This window comes from Cupressus sempervirens, chromosome 3, assembly GCF_028749045.1.
Source record: "Cupressus sempervirens isolate cs-2001-9-10 chromosome 3, ASM2874904v1, whole genome shotgun sequence".
Lineage (NCBI taxonomy): Eukaryota > Viridiplantae > Streptophyta > Pinopsida > Cupressales > Cupressaceae > Cupressus > Cupressus sempervirens.
The window spans coordinates 711,594,945-711,621,652 of NC_143120.1; the positions used below are offsets into that span (position 1 = coordinate 711,594,945).

Consider the following 26,708-nt stretch of genomic DNA (forward strand, 5'->3'; position numbering starts at 1 on the left):
AAAAGATTGGACCAAAATGTAAATATTGATGGTATGTGGCTTCTTGGACTGTTTGCCCTCTTGTTGGAAACTTTGGTGTGTCTCTCTGTTGTACCGAGTGGTTTTCCATAGTCGTATTAAGATCCTCATTGATATATCTTTCTTGTCCTTTATTAAAAAGTTTTGGGTCCTTTCAAAACCTGTTTTTACTTAATCAAAACAATATAACAATTTGGCTTGTGAAAATATATATCATTCTTATCAATTGATGAGCTTAAGGGGTGTCCTAATGAGAAGTTTATATGGCACAAGAACTGCTGAAGATTTTGCAAATGGTGGTCCACTGATTATGAAAAATAAGCTAATGAATTTAACTCAGCAATATGACAATTTGGCTTGCGAAAATATATGATGTTTATCAATTGATGAGCTTAAGGGGTGTCCTAATAAAAATATTATAGGGCGCAACACTTGCTGAAGATTATACAAATGGTGGTCAAAGTAAATGGATTTAATCTTAGAAGAAAGATGGGTGGATTTAATCTTAGAAGAAAGATGGGTATCCTCCCAAAAAGTCTTGATACTTCACCTCTATGAACATTGAGAACTGTCACTCATTATGCCGAAAGGGTTCAAATATGAAAAATGCCCATCTGGAGCTCCAGGACTAGGAGCTTGTCGTTGGATCCTCGGTCACCGTTTTATTTCCCGTGATTGACGAGGGCATGTGGCAGAGCATCGAGAAGGACGCGCAGCTGATTGTGGAACCATCGCAATGGTTTGGACAAAACCTCACATCCAAACATTTTTTAATTACTTTCCGGACACCAGTTGTAATGGAGAAACGTGGACTTTAGTTTAGAGTACTAAGTACCAAAGGACGGAGTGGCTGCGTAAATTCATTTATCTAATATAAAAATGTTTCAATGGACAAACAAAGCTTTTTCCAATTTGGGAAGTTCGATGCCATTTCGTTCTGTCGTTTGTTTGGAATCGAGTCTCAGCTTCCCTGCTCATGCGTTTTTAGTGTTGTATTGATGACTGTCTTACTTCACAATACGGTAGCAAGTAGGGCATCTTATAGTTTTGAGTTCAAGTTTTGAGCTCATATAGTTGTACGTTTATTTAATGATAAAAATTATTTATTTTTTATGAAAATAAAGCTTTTTAATTTACTTATTGGATTTTGTAGTATATATTGGTTTTGGTTATAAAATATTATTAAGATTATATGTAATTTATTTAATCACAAGAAGTTTTATATAGGTTTGAAATAATAATATTTTATTAATTATTTGTATTGTTCTAATAATTTATAAGTTCAATATTTGTTAATTTATTAATAAATTCTAATGTGCTTACTTTTTCTCATTGTAGGAATTAGATTGTCCTCAATATTTTAACAACTTTGATATTAAGTATTAATAAATTAATTAAATTGTGAAATATGGATCTTTATTTATTATGGACTTATCTACATATAATTTATAAATCTCTAGTAATTTGAAACAATAATCTTCATTTAGAAATTTATACAGGCAATTACAATAATTTAAAATTTATATTTATATATTCCCTTCCACATAGCTTAGGCATACCCATTGTACACCCAAGCAAGGTGCAATTGCTAGTTCTTTATAATGAGAACTATATTCCATTCATTCATTGCTAGTTCTTGAAAATGAGAACTATATTCCATTCATTCTTATAATGAGAACTATGTGCCATTCATTCATTGTTAGTTCTTTATAATGAGAACCATGTTCCATTCGTTCATTTTATAATGAAAATTATGTTCCATTCATTCATTGCTAGTTCTTTATGATGAGAATTATGTTCCATTCATTCATTGCTAGTTCTTTATAATGAGAACTATTTCCATTCATTCATTGCTAGTTCTTTATAATGAGAACTATGTTCCATTCATTCATGCAATTGCTAGTTCTTTATAATTAGAACTATGTTCCACTCATTCATTGCTAGTTCTTTATAATGAGAACCATATTCCATTCATTCTTATGATCAGAACTATATTCCATTCATTCCTATGAGATGAATTATGTGAATACTCTAAAAAGATGGGCCAATGAGTTTGGCCAAAAAATCTACTGCATTACCATTTCAATGTCTTTGGATTTTCTACTTACTATATTTCAATTTGTGCCAACAACTGTAAGAATCATATAATATAACAGCAACATTTTCTATTAACATTATTATACACACTTATTATAGTTTCTTCATTCAAGCTTCGAATGGACAAACATTGATTAGACAATTCAAAGAGAGTAAATGTCAAACATACAGTAACATTGTAAAATTGCTAAGTGATTTTCACTTGAATACTGATAAGAATAATACCACGCTCAATTTCTTAAACGACGGACTCTAATTCTTTACATAAGACTTCTACTTACAACCATGGGTGTTTTTATAATTTGAAAATATTTGTATCATTAATATTTTTTCAGGCTAAAAGTAAAAGATCAACTTATCACAAACAAGTTGACGAAGTTGTATGGAAATTCAGTCAGCTCGTGGTGATATCATTTTATTTCCACAAACAGAACCCCCCTTGGTTGGACACTCTTTGTCCCCATATATCTAGCTCAGAGAACAACCTTTTAGATTCAGATATTTCGTAATAAAGTACAAAAATTATATAAGCAAGATTTTTATTCACACAATTTGTAATCAACTAAACCATAAATACATGTAATATAGAAATACATGATTAAAAGGTATCCCGTGGTACAAAAATATCCACCACAAACAAGTCATCTAGATCAGAGTAAAAAATAAAACACACCATCAAAATTTTAGCGTATAGACAGTTTCCAACCAATCTCACAAAAGCCAAGAGTATTGATGAACGAGATCCACAGCCAGTGAACTGACTAGTTAAACAATAGATGAAACAAGTAGTCTTCTAATAATGTGTTTGACTTGCCGTCTTCTTCAACTATCAAAATCGATAACTTTACTAAATTCTGCTGCTGCAGCTTCAACTTCCAAATTTAGTTAGCTTATAACAAATTCTGCTCATCTTCGTCATCTTGGGCATCTCCCTCGGGTTTAGGTTCAGATTTACCTGATGAACACAAAATTTACTTATAAATGCTGAAATATTATCGCACAAAGCTTTTCAATGATAAATGCCTTCATGAAAATCCAATCTATAACTTCATGAAAATACAAATTTGGAACTCCTTACAATAAATTTTCAATGTTAACTAGTCATTTATTTGAGTGTTACACTATCTTGATATAATTCCAGAAACAAAATTATATCAAATACAGGTCATTAATCCTACCTAGATCTGTGTCCAATTCATTTTCATCATTTGAAGCATTTCCATTAGTCGATGCCTTTGCAACAGCCTTGGCTACCGCTTCTCCTGGTGGCGGATGATCATATTTGCAGGTTGACCCATACTTGCAGGTTCCAGTTTTCATGTAGAACTCACAAGTGAGCTCTCCCTAAAAGAGATGAATTTCCAGAGAATTATCAAACTCAAAAATAGCCAAAGAAATTGAAGTGCAAGAGATAAACACACATGCTTGATTAGGCCACTACCTCACGACGAGGATAGCCTGCAAGTGTCAACTTTACAGTCGGCTGAACATATGAAGGGTCAAGTTCTGCTGGAGGGGGGTGATCAAATTTACAGTTTGCACCAAACTTGCAGATACCAGTTTTCAGATAAAATGAGCAGATAGTTTCACCCTGTGAAATAGAGTGCATCATATGAGCCAAATATTCATGATAAACTTCATCAGCAAATTCTGATTAGGAAACGCACCTGGTGCCTTGGAAGGCCTGCAAGAGTCAGCTTTTGATGTGGTTCCTGCCGTATTAAAGGATGATTGAATTTGCAGGATGGCCCAAACTTGCATTCACCAGTTTTCATATAGAACTACATACAAGCATTCAAGCATTGAGCACACGATAACAATTATAGAGTATTTTGACAGAATTTATCAGTCTGCTTACAACAGAGCATGCATGTAGAAATAATACAGAGAAACAGAGCCTCATAAAGAAGACACCAAACTCACAAGATCATTCTTGGAAAAAAATGGCAAAATATATTATGTATTAGAAAGAAACCAACTTCAACACTAATAGAAAACACATATTGCAAAGATAAGCCATTTTCCAACCCTTGAATTTGAAAATTCACATACTGGTTGAAAAGGATGGATATTAGCATGCATATAGCTAAAACAATGCAAAAATAATGCACATACGTAAATGTGAACCCTTTTAACAAGGAGAACTGCATTAAAATGCAAAAAAACACAGGATATAAATAGACTTCAGATCAGGCTCCCCAGAATTTAACGATGATCATTGATATCTATTAATACTATTTTGAAACAATAATACAACCCTGTATGATACATCATGTCATGGCTTGTGACTCATTTAATATTTAAGTTATTAGTGTTATTCATCAATTTTAGAATTTTTCATCTGGACAAAGCTGTGTGCTACATCATGTCATGACTCGTGACTCATTTGATATTTGGGTAATTAATTATTAGCAGTATTTTCTTATATTTTCTTTGTTTTATTTCCGGAACAGTGATTGTTGTAGTTCAGTTGACACCGTTAAGAATTTTTTTACAGAACATTTTTTTACTATTTTCCATCTGGATATATAAAAAGCCAGGGGTCCCAATAAAATTGGTGATTTTACTAGTACTAGTATTAGTATAACTAATTGTACTAGTACTAGTAAAAGTATTAGAAGATTTCTTTTCTAATTTTTGACTAAATGAAAGCATTAGAGGAGCACAAATCTAAACCTAAAATAATGGGTCAGATCCACAGTGGTATGGTTTACTATTTTAGGACTCCCACCTTGTGTTTTCTAAATAAACTCTGATGCTTAAAAACAAAATAGTTTGTTTTAATGTAGGAAGTTTACATGCTATGCACCACAAAAAATTAGTTTTTTAGGTCCCCAAGAACTTGCACATTTTAATCCCAAGCCATTGAAATCCATTTTACTCTGTTTGGCCACTGATGAATAAATGAAATCATACCATTATAAGCCTTGGAAACTGGCATGATTATGCATCCAGTTCCCTTTCTAATGGGACATCCAATGACAGGAAAGGAAAGGAAAGGAAAGGAAAGGTTTCATTCACTCATTAAAATCAAGAATACATAAGCAATGCAGAATTCTATTCACAATAAAATAAAGATCACCTGTGATAATCTGAACAACACGTGGAATATGGTAGAAGCAATCCCTAATAATAACATTAATTAATAAGTAGCAAAATTTTCAACCATATTTTGAAACAATAAGCCTTACAAGCCTTGGAAACTGGCAAGATTATGCATCCAGTCCCCTTTCTAATGGGACATCCAATGACATCAAAGGAAAGGTTCGGTTCCATACAGGTCACTTATTAAAATCGAGAATACATAAGCAATGCAGAATTCCATTCACAATAAAATAAAGATCAGCTATGATAATCTGAAAAACACGTGGAATATTGTAGAAGCAATCCCTAATAATAACATTAATTAATAATGTAGCAAAATTTTCAACCATACAGCAGTTGCACATCAGGATTCATGCCCAAGAGGTTTTCACAAAAATAATCATTTCTCCAATAGCTCAAGTAATGCCAAAACAATGATCATTAAGTTGTAACAGGAAAGGAAGAAATGAATTGACTGTATGTTCCATGCATCCAACCAAAAACCAAAATCATTCATTATATATGTAGAGCAAAATGCAAGTAATAGTGCGTAAGTGCAAATATTTATTCCACTCAAACAAAATAAATATTGAAGAAGTGTACTTACTGTACATTCAGGCTGTCCAGGGCGCTGGGGGGGAATATTGACTCCTGAGGGGTGTTGTGGAAGCATCTGAATGATTTGTACAGAAGAATTGTGATCAGCATCATATACCATTCACTTCATAATCCTCAAAAGAAAGGTTCTCGGAAAACAGAAACTTCAACTGAATAATCTATAATACTAATAGCAGATTGATTAAACTAAGATTACATTAGAATAAATTAGATTCAAAAGTTGTCATACCAAAAGCAGAACCAACCGAATAGAAAGGTTTAGCTTACCCCTGGATAACCAACTAAAGGCTGGTTCTGGGCAATAAATGGCACAACAGTAGATGTTGGATTTACTGTCAAAAAAACAAGCCAATAGATGACAAGCCTTGCAGACATTAAAAAAGCAAATAAGCAACCTTGAAAATCAAATAAAATATATTTCATTATCTCCCTTGCTATTTCCACAATAACATACTTGTTCTCTCTGGATGATTGAATCGGCAATTCGCTCCGTATTTGCAGCTGAATGAATTAAGTATATAGTCCAGTCAAATTTACAAGTACACCAGTTCAACATTTTGGTTCGAAAAACATCAAAATTAAGCATATTGTTAACAAATTATATTAAAACAGTAAAATATGCTACGAAGGGAAAGTATAAAATTTACAGATTTACCTTCCTGTTTTAACATAAAAAGGACAGTCTGTTTCAGCCTGCAAAATTATATAATTTATAATTATTATAGATGAAAATAATTTAATTTAATTTAATTCTATAGTTATTATAACATCCAATGTTCCTAATAAAATCAATAATATAGAATTTCAAAGATAACTGTTACGAAGAAACAAATATCTCTAAATGGAGTCAACATTTTACATACATTGACCCATAAAACTGGCTATGAAGTATATTAAAACCTCCAAACAGAATCCCCAATCTTCTCATCAAGGAAGCCAAAAAACCAACATTATTATTTACCACTAGTATTCTTCTGCATTTTGCAGAGGAGCTGAGCTCCCCTTCCTCCTACAAATACTGATCAAGGATAGGAGATTGTCAAATCCAAAGAGGCTAGACAAGCAGGAGCTAGGGGTTTTGATAGAATTTATCAATGGTCCCTACAGTTTCCCACGTTTTGAGCTAATCCTGGGAATATCCACCCCGTTCATGTAACAAGTATCATTTAGTGCAAAATCTTGAGGAAGGTTTCCTAAAACTGGCTCCCTAGAACAATCTAATCAATCATAATTGTCTGCAAGAAAACCCTAATGGAATTTATAGAGATTGCAAATACAATAGAAATGGTAAGAGAGAGATGCCTTTCAAACCCAGAAGGCAAGGAAACCAAGGCACCACCAGCTTCACCAGGGATCATCAAATCAGACCAAAAAAGGCAGATAAACACTCGAGGTGGAACAGAATGATAAATGCACCAATGAAATCAATAATGCCAATATTGAAGGTATGTATGCATAGACATTGCAAAACCTATAAGGTTTTGCTAGATGGGGTGGCTACGGGACTCTAGGATAAGAGGTAGCAGGATAAGAGGAAGGTATTAACATGTTACGGGACCATTTTGTTGATTAGCCTATAACACTAAACTAAAAAATTAATTCCTATATAGTAAATTCCCATACTGTGAAAAGCACAATTTTATTTTCTTATACTGGCATCTGAATTTTAACCCCCGGGATCTTAAGCTTTTAAGGTTTAATTTTTTAGAAATTATGCGATAAGTTGGGGAATTTGTTAGGATATGTGGATGATATGTTTTCATACTCGGACTGTGCTATATCAGCAAAGATGGTTTTATATTAACCATAGTTGCACCACCCTGGGGGACAGGGGAACAGGGGAACGGGGGGACAAATTTCCAGGACAGAGGGGCAGAGGGGCCTTAATTTGGTAATGGCAGGGGGTCGACAGTGTGGGGACTAGGGGGGTTGTATATAGTATACATATGGTACATAAAATGCTAGTTATGAAAAGATTTATTGCAATATAAGATATAAAGATGAAACAAGTAAATAATTGAACATTGCATTGAATTGAATATCAAACATTGAATATAAATAGTCAAAACAGCAAATAGTTAACACTGGGACATTCCCCAGTCCTCAGAGGAGGTGGTGGAATCTGGTCGCACCACTGGGGACGGAGGAATGGAGTCTCCAAGTCCCCGGTGCGTCCAAGTCTACGATGTGCGTGGCAAAAAGGGGGTGACATGGCCCCACGTTATTATAATATCAACTCTCTGAAATCTATAGAACTTACATTGAAACTGTAAATTGTAATATAAAACCAGTGTTTTAAGGACTCAATTAGCAATAGAATTGATCAAGATTCCTCCCCAGGCTCAGCCACTCAACATGAGGTTCAATGACCACATAGGGGATTTGTTGTCAGGAATAATAGCCCTATGAACAGATGTCAAAAAAGACATTCTGCCCAACCTAAAGAGATGGAAGATTGAGAGATTGTTGAGACTTTAGAGGAAAGCAATAAGGAAAAAACATTTATCAATCCCCCAAATAATATTGACGGTATAAAAGTAAATATAAGGGACAGTTGGGAATAATCAGATAAGGTAGTAGGTAATATAAAGGAGAATTTTGAATGCAAGATTGCAGAGGAAAGCACTGTTGAAGGGGAAATAGCTGGTAAGGATTAGAACAAGTCTAAGATGGTTAATATGTACCTGAGGAATAAGAGAAGCAATCTCAAGAACAAATTTCTATGGATGCCTCTTCTGAGTTAGTAATTGATATGTAGATTAACATGTTGCTGCCTTCAGTAAATGAGAGAAGATTGCAAGACGAAAGCCATTCGATGAATGAAGTGGACGAAGGATTAAGGATAGAAGACAAGGTGGAGGAGAGGTGAGCATTATTTTAAATTATGTGTGCAATGTGGGGATCAAAAATCTTATGGAGAAATATGTACACAAAATTGCTGATGAGGAAGAAGTTACTCTCCAAAAAAAGTTGACTACCAGATCATAGGAGGAGAAAATGATGATAGAACAGAATCAGAGGGAAAGTGAGTAGCAGGACTTTGCAGGGCTTCGCAGGCATTGTGCAATCAGATGAGAGCAAGGAGATCCCAGAATGTGCCAAGCCAAATAAAAAGAGGCGTTTGAAATCCTTATCCAAGCTATGAATTAAGAATGGGTTTGCTGAAAGCCAAATCAAACTCACTTGTTCTATGCTGGCAAGGGGAATGTCCTTCCCAAGGAGCCATGATGCTTCTTACATGGAATGTTAAGGGTGTGAATGCCCCTAACAAACAGTGTATTGTAAAATTGAATTTCTAACTCGAATCCAGATATATTAATGAACCAAGAAACCAAACTAAATAACAAGGATATGGACTCGTCCAAGGAAAAAATGGGCTTTATGGAAGTTGTGGGGTCTCATAAAGATGGTGCAAAAGAGGTTGACCATAATATGGGTTCTAAGGTTTGTCATATTCCCCTTGGATGACTATCATAGTAAGTAGATTAGTGGTTGGGTAAAAAGCATGAAGAACAACCTAAATTTCCTTCTAATAAATTGCTTATGGACTACTTGCTTCTGCTTCCAATCTTCTGTTGGGTTCTTGCTTTGTTGCTCTTTTCGGGCACTTTTTGGTGTTCCCATTGTTGGTTGTTCCTTCGTTGCAAGTTTTCAACCCCTTAGACCCTCTTTGTGGTCTCCTGTTGGAGATTCATTAGAATTATCTTATCCAACTTATATATATAACATACACTCATACATATACATATATACTTCCAATTTGTTATGTTTTCATTGATTATTATATAGGTGGGAATATTTCTCTTATCTATTTTTACTTATATAAGAATATATGAATATTGTTATAATATAAATATGAGTTTAATTCTGATTAGGTTTATATCTATTTATTTATATGCTTTGATAGGGTATCATCTTCACCTTTTTCGAAGCTTGTTATGTTATGAGTATCTGCCTTATGCGGGCTCCCACACAATTATCATCGGCAATTATTTACAAAACTAGTCTCTCTAGAGGATTATGAGTAATTTTTGGTTGATTCTAGAGAACTTTTTCTCCTCAAAATCTGTTGTGTGGCTATCTTTAACAATGGATGCTCTCACTCAAATATCCTTCAGGGGTGAGATAACAGAGATCAAACTTAGGAAAATTCTAAGGGCTATATTGAGAGTTTTGGGCAAGAAATTCTCGACGTTGGGCAAGAGATCAAACACAAAGATGATTAGCATGTTTGTAGCTATAATCCTCATGTTGATAGGGACAAAGCAGCTTACCTCTATGAAAGCTTGTTTGAAATTTTCCTTTTGACAGAACAGGATGATGTTCTAGACCATATAGATAATAAACTATGCATCTCAAAGGGGAGTGATTATGGGGTAAGGAAAGATCCAGTTTTTGTCTCTCCCATTCTAATTATTAACGACTACTCAGCTTTTGCGAAGAAGATTCCAACTATTACTAGCAACTAGCACTTTCTTCTAAGCAATATGTATGTTCGGTCATGCAAGGAATGGAAAAGCCTTGCATGTTTCTTGGCTAATTAAGTAGGTCAAAGTGATAATGAACATGACAAGGCCAATTTCAATGAGGCTCATTCCAAGGCATCAGGCAAGGGCAAGGCTCTAGGTTGATTATACTGCAATGTTACTCCAATACTAGGATATGTCAGGACGAGTTTCCAAGACGGGGGGGGGGGAAATGGACCTCATTTTCGGGACAGCGGGGGATGGCAGCAAGGGGAGGACGCATCAGGGAGGGATTTTGTATCGTATATATATAGAACTTGAAATGCTAGTTATGTAATGAAGTTTCAATATAACATACCAAATTAAAATACTTTAACATAGAAAAACTGCAACATGAACTAGAACCATTGAACAGCCAACATAGTAACATATTACGTACCCAATAATAACAATCAAAATTCAAGTAGAAATCCAAGTACACATTCTAATGACAACATGGTTGTGAAATGGCAAGGTGGGGGGTACTTGTGTACAAAAGTACCCAGTGCAGGGATGTCTCAAGGACAGGTACTTTGAAGTTTGGGAGGGATGCAAGTCCCCTTGTTACACTATTATAGTGTAGCTTGGCTTTGAGTAGATTATGGTGTAGCTTACACAATTACAGATAGTGTAGACTTGATAGTAATCTACATACTTCAGAATTATCCCTTTTACGAAAGATGGATGATTTGGTTATAGCCCTTTATGTTTAAAATAGGCTTTCCATATAGGAAAATGGCTAGAACACTTGAAATACAAAAGAGTATTGTATTATATATTCCTTGTAAAGATAGTCTTCCTTTACGAATTTTTTTCCTTTTTCTTTCTTACATATAAATATATATAGAGAAATGGATTCTTGCCTTTATGTATATATTATGATGGACTTTTGCCTTTGTATACATATGTGTGTGTGTGCGTGTGTGTGAATATTTTGTGGATCTTACACTACTTATTTTATCCTGTCATGTTTCTTTTTAGCTGACCCCATTTCCTATCATTCGTTATTTATATGTTAGTAGTTTATTTTTGCTTAGGATCAGATCGAGAATGATAAATAATATAAGCTTTAGCAAGTAGGGAATATATTTCCATGAGTTATTTTAGTTAGGTGAATGTCTCCTTAAAGCAAATATGGCTGACATGGGGGTATTTTCTATATATTGAAAAATGTGTCGTCTTTGAAGTTTCAAAATGACAACATGAGCTTTTAATTATGACAATTAATGCATTTGTTGAATGCCAACTTGCTTTAATCATCTCTCCAAACATTTTCCAGTAAGTAGTCCATCTTTCTTTTATTTATCTGGTCCTCCTACAATTTGATGTAATTCCTTTCTAGTGGCTCTAAGGTCGTTGGTCACGGATACTCTGATCAAATTGGGTGTAGGTAATAGACAGAGGTGTTTGACGCAGAGGTATAGATTGATGCAATCAGGCTGATTGTTGATGTTAAAAACAGAGTAATTTGGTGAGCGCTTTTTAGGTGAATAGGTAATCAATTTGTTAATTGCAAAGATTAGTTTTAGGGCCATCCCAGAGATAGCAAAAGTGCTCACTGCAATGGCTAGGCATATTTATAACAATCAAACAGATATTGCTAGCCTTAGCAGGGAGGTAATTTAAGGCAGAGATTCTATGTGACCTTGATAGGGTAAGGCTAATATTAGGGATAACCTCACAATCCTGCAGCCTACAAATTATGATATGCTCTTGGTCAAAAACATACCCCTCCCTCCCTCCCTCTCTCTCTCTCTCTCTCTCTCTCTCTCTCTCTCTCTCAGCTGGTACTGATCTCTTCTCAGTAAAATATATTGTGCTTCACTCTGCATGATGTGCTGTTAAGTCTGAAATGAGGAAGTGTATTTTTGTTTTCTGCAGGTTTTTGTGAAGGTAATTTAAAAGCAGATAAGAAGTGTGCCTACCTCCAAGTATTAGGGATAGTCTTAAGATGTATTTTGTTGTTGTTAGCTGGTGATAAACCGGGTTTGTCTGGTTGTCTAGTAATAGGGTACACTATGTAATGTTAGTTCTTCAAGCATATTGTGAACACAAGAATTTCTAACTATAATTGAATAACAATAGATTTGTGAAAAGAGGATTAACTATCCTCTTTAGCATCCGACCAGCATATAAAAGTGTGGGATTTGTATTCTGATAATCCGGACTAAACAAGTCCTGAGCAAGACTGGAGGTTTTCTTATTCTGTTCTTTCCTACCAGTGCTTACACTAAATGGAATCATATTTATAAATTCTCAATTTAATAATAAAAATCTTGGCTCCAGCCTACTACTTATTGTGAACACAGGGTTAATGTTCCAATCATTTAAAAACCAACAGTGTTACCCAATCAAGTTTAGTTAAAGTCAATAAGTAAAAACCCACAACAACAATAAATGGAACATTAGAAAATTTCCTGGGGTACGTCCAATGACAGGTTTTCCAATTGCTAGGAACCTCCTGAAAAATGTAACAACGTATTATGAATTATCTAAATATATAAAAATCCAATATGTCAGGCATTGCTTAGATCCCACGGTAAGACCAGCTCATGCATATAAACACATACTTACAGGTCTTATTGGTAAGCCCTTAGAGTTTTGACCAATTGCAGGCTTCACAGGAGTAAATTTTTTATCTGTTTTTCCATCAACAGATCCAGCTACACCTGATTCATCTTTTACACCAGTTCGAACACCATCAACTTCAACCTTCTGATCTGAAGCATTTCCAGATCCCCGTTTATCTTTGGGATGGTCATATTTGCACTTTGCGCCAAATTTGCAGCTCCCGGTCTTCATGAAATACTTAATCCACAAACGGAATTAAGAGAAACAAGCAGCGTTGAATTAGATCAGATGAATTCAGGAAAATGATACAAAAAGTTGGCAATAACTATAAACTTAGTGTATGCTTATACTTACATCACACTCAGGCTCTCCTGGCCTATTGGGTAATTGCTCACCATTAGATTCAGCAGTTTTCACCTAAAATCATACAGCAAAATTCAATTTAGTTCAAAAAGAAGCCAAACTTGCAAAGCCCAAGAATAAATATAAGTGCTAAGAATGCAAATTCAAAACTACCCACCTCACTTCCATCTGCCTTCTGCTCCAATGATTTTGAAGTTTCCATCCTATCTTTGGGATGATGAAACTTGCATTTAGCACCAAATTTGCAGATGCCAGTCTTCATATAGTACTGAGTTTCATCGTAGGAGATCCAATTATTTAAGAAAATAGGCAAATAAAATTCTAAAAATATTACAAACAAGAACAGATCCTAGAATACAAGCATTCAATGCAGTGCAGCTAAACTTACAGGGCACTCAGACTCGCCTGGTCTCTCCGGTGGTGGACCACTGTTTGAGGCAACAGTTGATACCTGTAACCACACAATAAATGAAATGGCACATATCCAGTCATTTCAATATATTGAGAGAATTCCTATGATTATTGATTGGCAGATTGCTGATTTTACAACCTAATCAACGAAATAATCAAAAACACTGTTTTCTTTTTAAGTTTAAGATCCTATCTAGACCCATGCAAAAGTTCATTTCACATGAATACAGCATCATGCCTCTGGCTACCCTGCGACATGTAAAGCAGACAAAATGAAAACAATAATCCCTGTCATTGCTGATTGTTCATACCAACTAGATTTCAACACATGGATACATACAATAAAGTGAATAAACTATGTGAAGAAACCATGCCAACCATACCAATAATTAAATCACCTGTATAGGCCAATAGCTGACTATGGCTTATAAATCTTATAGACACAGAGTCCCAAAAGTGTTTTTAAAAAAGGGCCCTCTAGTTTTTAACACCATATTTTCAAAGCAAAATCTTTGATTGTTATTATAAAACTGTATTCATAGCAAATGCTAGGATTGTCAGTTTAAAACTATGTTACTAATTCTGGTTCACATCCAGCTTAGGGTTCATATATCTGAAAAAAGAAGGTTCATCTGTCAAAAAATCATGTAGAAATCATTAATTTGCAGAAGAAACAACATACATATTTTTTAGTATTTTTTATTTCATTAAGAGAAAATTTGACAAACCTCACAAATATTAATAAGATTCCTACTATATAATAATTAATTATAAAATATATTTAAATTTTATATAATAATATAAAAATATAGCTAATATAAGATAGTAATATTGTTGCAAATTGCAATATAAAATCATTAATGATTTTTTAAGAAAAACATATATAGTCTCAAAGAATGGGTGCTTGCAGTGGATTGGATCCAGCATCACAATCTGAGATGCCTACCAGCCTGGGACCGAATCATTAGGAGCCATGGCCTTCGGAGGTTACAGAACATAAATGGATTATTCAAGTACTATGGAAAAAATAATTTAAAACAAATAATAATATAAAATTGTTAAACAGTTGAACGGACGTATCCTGCACCAAACTGGATCATCTTGAATCTAAATTAAACTGACCTTGATCGAACAGCTTGGCCCACAAATCTGGTAAAATGGGTTCAATAGAACCAAATTATATTATCATGACACAAAAAAACATGTCCAATATGATTCATGACCAAAAAATGTTTCGTAACTTTTAAGTAAGCAAGCAAAACCAATACATACTCCTTGATAAAATGTACAGAAACTTGAAATAAGTTGATTGAAATATTTGCCAAGAATCGATACTATATGCCATAGATAGGAAGCATTTAAACTTTGTACAAGATCAGAAGTCGTAATCAATATTGTTTCCCAAATTTACATAATGATTACTTAATTAATACAAATTTTGAAGAAATACTTACACAATGAAAATGGTAGGTAATTAATACAAGTGTGGATTAAAATGTAGGCATATTAATTACTACACATTCTGAAGTAATACTTACATAAGAATATATAGGTATGTGTAGGCACATGCACATTCAGGATCGGGAAAAATGAGTTGCAACTGACAAGTCAAAATAAGTGACCTCTTCGACCTCTTGATATATATGTTATTAATCAGTAAGTTCAGGGGTCTCTTGGGGAACTCTTGAAATTGTGGTTTTCAGCTACAAAAAACAGAGCTCAAATTGCCCATCCTCCTAAGCATTATATCTATACTATGATTTGCATGGGCAAAGAAGGGAATCAGAGATGTCAAGAGCCAAAAAAACAACAGGATCAGTAGAGGCAGTGAAGCATTGGATCCCATCCACAGTGCACCTACCAACAATCAAAACTTGACAACACACCCTATCACCTCCTGCCCCAATAAACAGTAACTGACCATCACACTCACATTCAACTACCCACTGACACAAAGTTGATCTTGCTTATCCTCAGAATTCATCAAAATATCTTATGCCAATAGCAGTTTATTCCCCATACCATTCATGTTCTGGTACCAGGGCATCTAGTGGGGTACATCATAACATAGGCCTGAATAACACGCATCAGCAGAAGAGGCAACACTGTTTATACTTGTCTCTCATATTAAGCTTGATGTTGCAGCTTGATGTTGCTTGTCAGATTATGCTGCTATTAAGTAATCAGGTCTTCTAACCTCAAAAAAAATTCAGTGTTTGTCCATGCTTCTAGGATGGAGCAAATGCAAGAGCATGAGGATGCAGTCTTTGGAACATAAAAAGATCCCAAAACTTTGGGATAGCAGGGAAACAGATATTAAAATAACTTCAAAACAAACCAAATCAGATTGAAATTTTAAAAGTAAAATACTTTAATTGCAAAAACAGTCCTCCAATAAATTGTAAATGGGCAACTAAGCCTCATTACAAATCACTAACTTTCATAAGCAGTGAGGACTTGGTATTGCATAAAACAAATAGATAGAATTGTGAAAATGGCATTTGCCATGAATGTTTGTGGGACTGTCCCTCAGCCCCACTAGCGATAACACTCCTCTATCCCACTCAGAGCTCAACATCCTAACTACCATTCCATTGCCATCCCCAAACCGACATCCCAAGACTACATTGAACATAGCATTTTTTCATCAAAAGGTTTCCTTTTTAGCTTTACGTACCAAACACAGCAGACTTTTCAGACCTAGAAAAAAAGGCAAAACCTACAAGTACCTAAGCCCCTCGGACATCACTTGGTCCCTAGAGGAATGTTCCTAATGAAAACTGAAAATTATTAAATTTGATAACTTGTTAAGAATGGATATACAGCTCTAACTGTTTGCAAATAACAACTTGACAGGAGCTTGCAGGCTGGCAAAGGGATATCTGCTATAAACAGCTTCCTAGCATTTCGCATATCATATCTGACATCAGCTGGCACTGCGTAATAATGGCGCAAAATACTGACATCAGCTGGTATTGCATATTAATGGTGCAAGATACTTTTCTTTTGAAGTCAGTCCCACATCTTTGCAGAAAGTTAAAAAGGCCACAATATTCTTGGTGTCAAGCATTTAAAAAAAACAAGCAAGTGATCAATGCTAGCAAAGCCTACCAAGATCAACTTATATTTTCCAAAGAGGTTTTAAAAATTCAAATACGACCAAATTCACTGTGCATAATGTTTAGTTAAGACCTAGATCCAATAGACACAAAGACACCAAGATTCTAAATTGCTCATCCTAAAAAGTCCATTGTAAGAACAGACAATAAATGTCATCTATATAAACTGAAGCTTTGCTTGCATTACTGCAAAGTATAGGCGCTAGTGTCGCATATGACTGAGGCAAACATCCAATGAATAATTTGTTGGAATGTAAGTCATCCTAGCTAACCACTAGTTGTAGTTTTGTCATCAAAAGGGGTTGAGTCATCATAGATGCTCATGTAGGTATTTATATTAGAAAGATTTTATGACTCGCATTTTGGTGAGTTACCAAAAGTAGTGATTTTGACAGATGTATTACATGTAGTTGTAGGAGTCGTACTTACTAAATTTAGTACATGGTTTGTAATTTGGACTTTGTAACTCAGTTGTTATATGCAACTCGAAGCCTTGTTCATACATTTTGAACATTGTTGGAACTGTGAAAATTCCTGAGAAATAAAATCGAGAGGCATTTGCCCGTGGTTTTTTGCTGGTATATTTTTGCCAGGTTTTCCCCCATAAATTCTGTGTTGTGTGCTTGTTCTACTCCGAATTTTCCTGTACTTGTAATTTTCATAACATAATTTACCCAATTTTGTGAAGTTACTGGTATAACTAATAAAATCAATATTTCAGAGGTTCAAAACAACACTTACTGTTTCAAACTTAATGGACTAATAGTTTAGCAGTAGCATATATGCTCCAGACACGTGGTAAGTATGACAAATTTCAAAACTAATAGAAATTTCAATATTTAACCCAATAATATTTATATCAACTAAGTCTAACCACCTTTTGTTACATAAAACAAAGAGCATTTAGATTCTATGTGCTCAAAACTAAATTGACTATTTCAGTTATCAACCTAATCAGACCCATATTGGATCATTCCATTAAATGGAGACCCCATGCATGATCCCAAGGTCTGTAAATATGGGTGAAAAAGCCCTTGATTTACGGTATATCACATCCCAGGTGCCAGAAATGATGTCTCAATGAATAAAATATATATTATGCAACCATCCTCAAGCTTCATATCTCAGAATTGTGACGGACATACAGAAATGGTAGCCCTATGTGTATTTAAGTGTAGCATACAGCAACTTCAATGTTATTGTAACTTGTTATTTATAAAAAAAAATTAACTAAATAATAGTATCAATCTCAAAAACAATTGAAGCAATACTAGAAGTTAACAATCACCTCTTTCCAATCTGGAATTCCACCAGCCGGAACCCATGCGGGATGATCAAACTTGCACTCAGCTCCAAATTTACAGGTTCTTGTTATCATGTAGTGAGCACAATCCTTTTCCCCAGGTCGCTGAGGGTAAAGAGGGAGATCGCTTGAACTGTCCAGTCTAGGCCGCTTGGCCAATGCACTCAAAGACGAAAAAGTCTCATTTTGCCCATATTTGTTATAGGCTCCCAAAGTTTGCTGATTAGAAACTATATGTGGGATAGTAGAAAGAATATGACACATAAAATAAGGTAGAAATGTTCATAATAGAGAGTAGATAATATATATAAGTAAAGAAATAAATAATAATAATGAAACCAGGTAACATAAAACGATAAGAGATGATATAGAAAAGGTCAGATATTTACATATACAAAAATAAATTAGTTACCACAGTAGGGTGAAGGCCATACACCAACATATATGTATAGCGTGACATCCAGCAAGATCCAATAGTATTATTGTACCAATGCAGCAGCAGGAAAAAAACCAGTCAGATAAGTAGAACTATGTACCTCTAATTGCTTCCACTCCATGCATTAGCGCTAAGTATATATAATTAATAGATAAGGAACAAAATATACATAATAAAAATAAGGTATATTCATATTTACAGCCATAATACCCTAAGAGGGCAAAATTGCAATTTATCATTATCCAAAGCTACATTTGTAGATAGTATTGTAATACTTTGCTCTCCATCCATATCCGGTGTACACATCTATGACTATAATAATAAACTACTTCATGAAAAGTTAAAATTAATACTATGGCAGATACTGCTCAATAAATACACTACTAATACTTTAAAAGAAACTGAAAAACAAAAACAAGTGGAATTCATGCTAAAGATTGCCTCTTGATTTGTTTGTTACGCTAGCAATCAATCCATGTATAGTTACAGGAGCAACTGAATACTTGTGTTTTATTCATAAACTTATTAATCCATACGCTTATTCAATACTAAATAGAATCATTTAATATATAGAGGCCTGTGACTGCTATATAGAATTATATCACAAAACAGCTCCAAAACCAATAAAGATAAACAACTATAAATGAAACAAATAAATAAAATTGTTAGTTAAAATTATTAATCTTTAGATTTGACTGGAATAGGAGGATTTCTGGAAAACAAAACCCAAAAACATCAAACAGCTAACACAACAACAAATAATAGAAAAACTACTGTAGAATCTACCATATTTCAAGTCTTATCAATATAAATGTTGGTGTGTGTACAAGAAACTTCCTTGAAGACAAAAGTTTCCATTTGTGTATGAGATAGTAACTAACTAAAAACTCACTACTTTGGCAACTGCCAATGCCTCACAGTTCTGGAACTTCCACCAACTCAATTTGTATGGATAGCAAATAATTAAAAATTCGCTACTTTGGCAACTGCCACTGCCTCACAGTTCTGGAACATCCACCAACTCTATTGTAATCTATATGATAACATTCATCACAATCACTCTGTTATATCATCTATGGCAACACATTGCAAGTCTTATAATATCATAATGAAGTGTAATTTTTGAAATGTGTTATAGCCTGAAAATTCTATTCTTTACTTTAGTGACTGACTATGACATCAAAAAAGGCTTTTACAATTCTGAGCAAAAATGTTAGGTAAGTCCTACTATAAGAATCCTCATTAGTTCTGCATTACAATCTCTATGACAAGATACTTTGAGAATACTATTGAACTGTCATCAAATATAACCTGCATATTCCAATCCACGTTTTACAAGAGATATCAAATAAGCAATTTCTGTACCATTAAAAACAGATACATAAGCACGCTCTTCCTTTAATAATTAAATATTACTAATACTTTAAAAGAAATACAAATAAAAGCCATAAAATAAGTGCTAAATAAATCCTTCAGATTCTTAAATAATTTCCAAATCTTCTGCTTCACTTCGTGGACAATATGTATTTGATAAGATAGGGATACATGGTAAAAAATCAGAGTATTTAGAAACAACCTTCAATATGAACATATCATGTATTTATGATATATCTGTATAAGTCTATGCTCCATGGGGACGTGCCCCCTGCTGAATTTGCCCTGCTCCTGTCCCAGGAACAGTACAGGGACGCACAGACAGGAATTTCCCGTCCTCAAATTGGTTTTTTTTTCCCAAAAAGGGGGATGTTTCTGAAACAGTACTTTGAGAGCAATAAGGTACAGGGGGACAGCTAGGGGATGGCTGTTGATGTTTGATAGCTTATGTTGCATAAATTTATATATAATTGAGATATAAATGTATGATAGAAATAAATATAATAATGATATATATATATATATAGATGATTAATTTATTATTATATTAATTACCTGATTAACAAATACATGTGTCGCATGAAGGGAACGTCTCTTCATAGTTGATTCTCAATATAAATAAGAGATCACTGTGATTTGGGAGACATATACCAAATATAATGGCAGTGCTTAATACATTTGCATCGGTCCAAGAAAAACAACATGGTATCATAGCAGTGTTGCTTTCTCAGGACTTGTAGGATTTGGAGACAAGAATCACAATCAGAGCTTATTAAACTGCAGATTATTAGGAATCATATTGTTGTAAGTGAAGACTACAAATATCTAAGACACGTTTAGAGATTCATGAGCATCGGCACAAACAGAATTCATAAATGGCTGGCAGAGTTTATGGATTTCATATTTTGTTGACCTTTCACCGACAAATAGGATATTACATGAAAAGCCCAAAAGATCAAGAGCGGCCCACAACAAAGTGGTCTCTAATTGATCTCATTAATATTGGTTTATAATAATCGACAATATTTATGAGCTCTATACATCATGTGATGTCGAGTACAAAATGCCATGGAACATATATAAACGATATTGCCCAACTTCAACGCAGTTTTATATTATTGAATATTACCCTGTCAAATAAGAAGGTTTGCATCTGGCACCAACATGTGTGGACAGTATACCTATCTGAATAAAACTTAACCAATTACAAAGCGGGAATTTCAGTGTTGGAAGATTAAGCATCTGACATGTATAAAGGGTGTTTGATAGAACGCCTAAAAATTTCTGTGTAATAATGACCCTGGAAACAATACAGGAAATTCATATTTTTCTGCACAGAAATTCCAGAAATGTACACAATGATTTTGCTCTTACATTTCTGAGATAATGAAGAATTAAGTATACAGATTTAGGTACATAATATCTCAGAAATTATACTCAAACTAACCTCAAAGGTGTTGTAAACCCTAGCCGTTCTTAGATTTGGCAGCCACACTCTCAAACAAATCAGCACTACATCTGATAATTTGTGTTCCTTGTTCTTGTCCTCAAAATTGTTCAGAGATGTGAAGGTTTCTAGATATAGTAGAGAAAAAATGAAGCTGTACTCTGAATTCTATCTTCAAATCAGCCTCCAAGCCTGAGAAATGATTGCAGCAAAGATGATGCGCTAGGGTTTCACAAACCAAAGCTCTTCCACCAAAACACGCCCATCTGAACCAGAAAGCCAATACCATAGTTGGCATAATCACCAAATAATCGGCGAGTTTCTACTAATCACTAAGTTTTTGGGACTGGCGTGTTTTTCACAGATATAATCGCGACACGGATACAAAAAAAATCACCGAGTTTTAGTGGAAAAATCACTGATTAATCACTGAGTTTTTGAAAAAAAAATCGGCTTTTTTTAAAAAAAAAATTTGAATTTTTTTTAATATTTAATTTTTTTTTGTTAAAAACAAAAGGCAAAAAACCTATATATTTTTTGTAAAATAGAGAGTTACAGTATGCTTGTAGAGCTAGGAAGAGGAAGATGCGATTGTAATGATGTTTTTACTTCCAGTTTGACACAAACTATTTACTGTTATGCTTCCCGCCATCAGTATTCCACGTGAGAATGCGATTTTGTACCCACTATGCATTTATATATATCTAAACTCCTGCTTGTTTCTTTTGTGTTCTCTATAATGAACTCATCAAATGCATCTTCTCATTGAAATTTGTGAAAAAATGTATTTTGAATTAAATTTTAACAGTTTTTTAACGTTCCTGAGTTTTCTGTTTTTTTTTAAATGGCCGAGCTTTTCCCGATTAAACTTTTGGGGGGCTTGGCAAGTTTTTGGCTTTGGCAAGTTTTCCAACTATGGCCAATACATCTTTCCAAAATCAGGGATTCTCAAAGTTTTCAGACCTTACAACAAGGTGCTGCAGCAATAAACAGGAAACTCGCAATGTAATGTGCTCTAAAAGAGCTCAAGAGGGTTACAAAATAACTGCCTAATAGATAAGTTAATCTCAGCTTCTGATTTAGCATCTCTTAATCCAATACTTCACAATGGAAAACTAAAATTGAACCAATAAGCTCCAGGAAACCCTATGGCTCCCTTTCCTTTTCATCACATGCTTTTCAAAAATTTGATGTGGAGTTTTATAAACCAAAGCTCTTACACCAAAACACACCCTTTTGACTGGTGAAGGCAATATGTCATTCAAAATTAAGGATAACCAGAGGTTTCGGGCCTTAAGCCAAGTTGCAGCAGAACAAAACAGAAAACTCTAAGAGGGCTCTAAGAGTTATATAACTCTCAAAAATATAAACTAATATCAGCTCTTGATCCAATGCTCCACCTTGAAACCCTAAATTAAGCCAATAAGCTCCTTGAAACCCTTTGGCTCTGAGACCCTACAGCTCCCTTGGATTTTACATCACTTAAAGTGCATTAAGAGGGACATCACTTAAAGTGCACGTAAGGGGAACAACTTAGATCTTTTGGATAGGAGCCACTTGAGTTTAATCCAAGCTCCTGAATTGCAACCTCTTATTCCAACACTCCTCATTGAAGCCCTATATTAAACTAATATTCTAATTGAAACCCTATGGTCCCCTTGCAGTACATATAACAGGATCAATATGGTGTTTTGGATAGGAGCCACTTAAGTTTAATCCCAGCTCCTGAATTGCCACATCTTAATCCAAGACTCCTCATTGAATCCCTAAATTAAGCTAATATGCTAATAGAAACCCTATGGCCCCATTGCAGTACATATAAGGGGAACAACTTAATATGCTATTGATTTTCACAAAATAACTTAACGCACATTGATGGGGAACAACTTAAAATGCTATTGATTTTCAGAAATAACTTAATAAGGAACAACTTAAGTCTTGTGAATGGGACTCGCTTCACTCGACAAAAATGACCTGAACAGCTAAAGATTAGAATTAAGATCAAGCCAAAGACTCCAATGCTTATCCAATAGTGCCATACCAACCACAAATGACTAAATTACCATATCCAAACATATCAACAATGGTAAATAGCTACTTGTCATTTTGGGAACAAGCAGGCATGGTGCCCAAGCATATTGTACCCATATCAGCACCTGGTATGGCAGCGCACATGCTGGATCAGAGGTGAGTGATGCGCCCTACAACTTATGTATCCACAGCTCCTGTTTTCTTCATTTGCATACACACTAAAGAAAAGAGCACACAAATAATTGCTTACAGAAAGAAAATCAACTTCCTACTCCAAAAAAAAAAAAAAACTTTTGAAGGTACCTTCAACTATGACATGGGACCAGTGACCAAGTTTACTCCACATACCCTATAAGATCCATGAAATCCTAAAATTTCTTCAGCTAATATAATCCTCTTTATGCCTTCAACAAACATCCTCAAACAAGAGGCTTGAAAAAACAACAAATTAGTATCATTATATTAAAGTTGATTTTTATAACTAGTATGATCGTGCATTTGCAAGGAACATACTTTTTAATATTCTTCTGGGTGCTTCTAGCTCAAAATACAGTTGGCCTCTTCTCCTAATGAGGACAGTCTACATCATTTTGGGCTTTACTGAAGGCATACAAAATTAATTTTTACAAAGGTAACCTGCATTGAAGACTTAATGAACATGCTCCCCTGTTAAAGCAGATGCATTTACAGTAGATCAAGACAACGCTGGATGCAGGTCCTAAGAATTTTTTATATATTCAAAACCTCGAGTACGACTTCTAGGAATAATACTGCTATGAACTCTATAATGAATTAGCAAACGCAATAACCATTTCAAGATTGTTTCTTCCAATTTTGACGGGAAAAAATACTGCAGCAATCCTTGTAATTCTTAACATTTAATTCCTTTGATTTCTGATTGTTAAATATTAAAACAGACAATAATTATAAAGAATGGAGTTCCACACATTAGCTCTACACAAATACACAGTTACATTAGTGATTGATCAATTGACGACTGGAAACAACAATAGCACAGTTTAGTCCACAAAAAAATACTAAAAACGTATGCACTGTGCGAATCTCAGGTCTCTAAAAGAGATCATGTACAACATACCTTCTTCATTAGATCGCTTGACACCAGTGACCGCTCCCACCGTAGCCCGAGGATCTGCTCCAGACCATACTGCCTGATGTAGAGGAGGAGAAGCAAGATTTCTGCCTGGAAAATAAGCGCTAGACAACCCATAGCCCACCGAAACATCGCTATCGCGGAAGTGTGATGAATCGCCACCATTCATAAGAAGTGAACTATTAGAACCAGTGTAGTACCTGGAAGACTCGAATCTCTGGGTTGCTACTTCAGAGGGTATATACCGGTCAATTCCAAGAGAGCCAAACCGGCCGCCAGCTTCGAGCCGCTCGCTGGGAAGCCTGTCAAAATAACGCTCACTAGTAAGTGATAGTCCACGGGTTTCATCGGGCTCTATGGTATGTGTCTTCGGATCTGCCGAAAAGTACCTAGACTCTCTGGACGGAAAGCCCGGTGCATCAAACGCCCCGCCGCCGCTCTCCCTTAAATATAAAGGGTTATCATAGCCTCTGCTTCCACCGTAGCCAAGTGTGGAGTTTCCTCGTCCAACCGGATTATAAATGTGGTGCGCCATGACTTCAAAATCCAAAACCGGCCTGCACCTTGCCTACTACAGAGCTCAAAGCTAATAAACCCAACAGTTCCAAAGTGACCTCAACTTCAGAAACCTTAACACTGTTATTCCATTTATAGCTGAAACAAGGTAAAGCTTTCCCTGCCTTACAAAAGCCCTAACTCGATTGAAAAAAGACAAATCTGAGAACGGCTCTCTCTAATTGCCTTAATCAGGTCCTTCCGTCCTTTACATTAAAACTTAACACTGGTGCTATATGCGATAGCTAAGATAAAACCGAAGCCTTACCTGCATTCAATTAAAAAAACACTTACACAGTTGCAGACACCAATGTAATAAAATGTCATAAAATCCGAAACTCCGTCACCTTTATTAAAGAAACTCTAACCCTAAATAGCTCTACCATTCATAACAAACAGAAGCCCATAGTGCAATGGTCGTCATAAAACCCTAACCCCCAAGAAACGCATTTATAATAAATGAACAAAGCCCTAGGGTTAAACCCTTGCCAATATGTCCGTCAAGTTTTTGAGAGAACTTGTTTTGGGTTTTTGAACTGGTTGTTCTTACGGCACAAAAACAAAATCAGATCTCTAAGATGAAATGACGGCAAATACTGAATTACCGGTTTCAAGGAAGAATGTCCCTGTGGTAAATCGAGAGGGAATTTATATCGGATAGACTGTATTCTATATAGGTCAGGAGAGGGAAAATTATATATTGGATTTGATGCTGAGGGTTTTCCGATTCACCTAAATTTTAATATTGGAAGATATTTAAGGTTTTCCTTATTGACCCAAAGTTTTATATTGGACCAAGCACTTCACCGATGGAAGGTGCAAGAAGTAGCCTTTGATTAAAAGGATAAGTGAAACTTTAAAAAAAGAAATGTATTAAATGGTGCAAGAAGAAACACTATTGAACCACAATATTTTGTACATAGCAACATCTAATAAGGATGATTTGAAATTAAACAAATGTAGAATGTTATTTTTTGGGTAAGATTTGTCGTAGAAGTGAAATGCAATTGAAAATTTATTTGTAAATAAATATTGTATATTTTGTTTTCCTATCTTTATGAGGGGCAATAAACTTCTAAAAATGAGAAATATCACAATTTGACTTTCTGTGGAAATTATCTCCTACTTATCAAATTATAAGTGGTCAAAAACTAAAAGTTTGATTGAAATGAAAATGGGAGAAACAAGAACTATAGAAGTATAACAGAGGTTGTGCAAGTAACATCGCATACCTGAGCATCATGCAAGATCAAATGTAGATGGACTTCTTCTTTCTTTTTAATAATGTTGTATAGATTGTTTTTTCATTTTGCAATATCATTTGTAGGAGAAGGCGAGTTAAATGACAAGTCCTTGTAGGGATTTGACTCTTGAAACTTTTGTAAAGGTTAGACATTGTCTTTTAGTCTTACCTATATTGTCGGTGGCCCTATCCAAAGTAAGACCTTATGATTTGTGTATAGTGATAGCCTATGTGACAGTTAGTGGAATTGTGTCCACATACCTTCGGTTATTAGTTGTATTAGAACAATGTTTGGGTGATGCTCATCCCATGAGGGGTCATTGTAGCTATCAAAATCAATTGTAACATATGTTGGCAAATGTTTGGACTTTGAGCCAAAGGGATGTATAGTATCTTTGACCTCTCCAAGCAATTCATTGACA

At 34.8% G+C, this 26,708-nt stretch overlaps 1 protein-coding gene across 6 annotated transcripts; it reads right to left on the bottom strand.

Annotated features, from left to right (window-relative positions):
- Positions 1-2,637: 2,637 nt before the first annotated feature.
- Positions 2,638-25,714, bottom strand: HUA1 (floral homeotic protein (HUA1)). 6 transcript variants are annotated; one of them, XM_089821635.1, is made up of 16 exons: positions 25,649-25,714; positions 24,878-25,311; positions 24,474-24,790; positions 18,075-18,319; positions 13,645-13,707; positions 13,414-13,524; positions 13,248-13,310; positions 12,897-13,130; positions 6,473-6,510; positions 6,272-6,318; positions 6,085-6,149; positions 5,807-5,872; positions 3,783-3,896; positions 3,557-3,706; positions 3,294-3,459; positions 2,638-3,070 (listed from the first exon to the last, which is right to left on the bottom strand). In XM_089821635.1, the coding sequence occupies exons 2-16, from the start codon at positions 25,021-25,023 to the stop codon at positions 3,006-3,008; spliced, it is 1,890 nt and encodes a 629-aa protein (XP_089677761.1). In that variant the 5' UTR covers positions 25,024-25,311; positions 25,649-25,714; the 3' UTR covers positions 2,638-3,005. The 6 variants fall into 6 exon arrangements, with proteins under 6 accessions (XP_089677761.1, XP_089677760.1, XP_089677759.1 ...); XM_089821634.1 differs by having other exon boundaries at positions 25,533-25,714; XM_089821633.1 differs by having other exon boundaries at positions 25,391-25,714.
- Between the last annotated feature and the right edge of the window lie 994 nt (positions 25,715-26,708).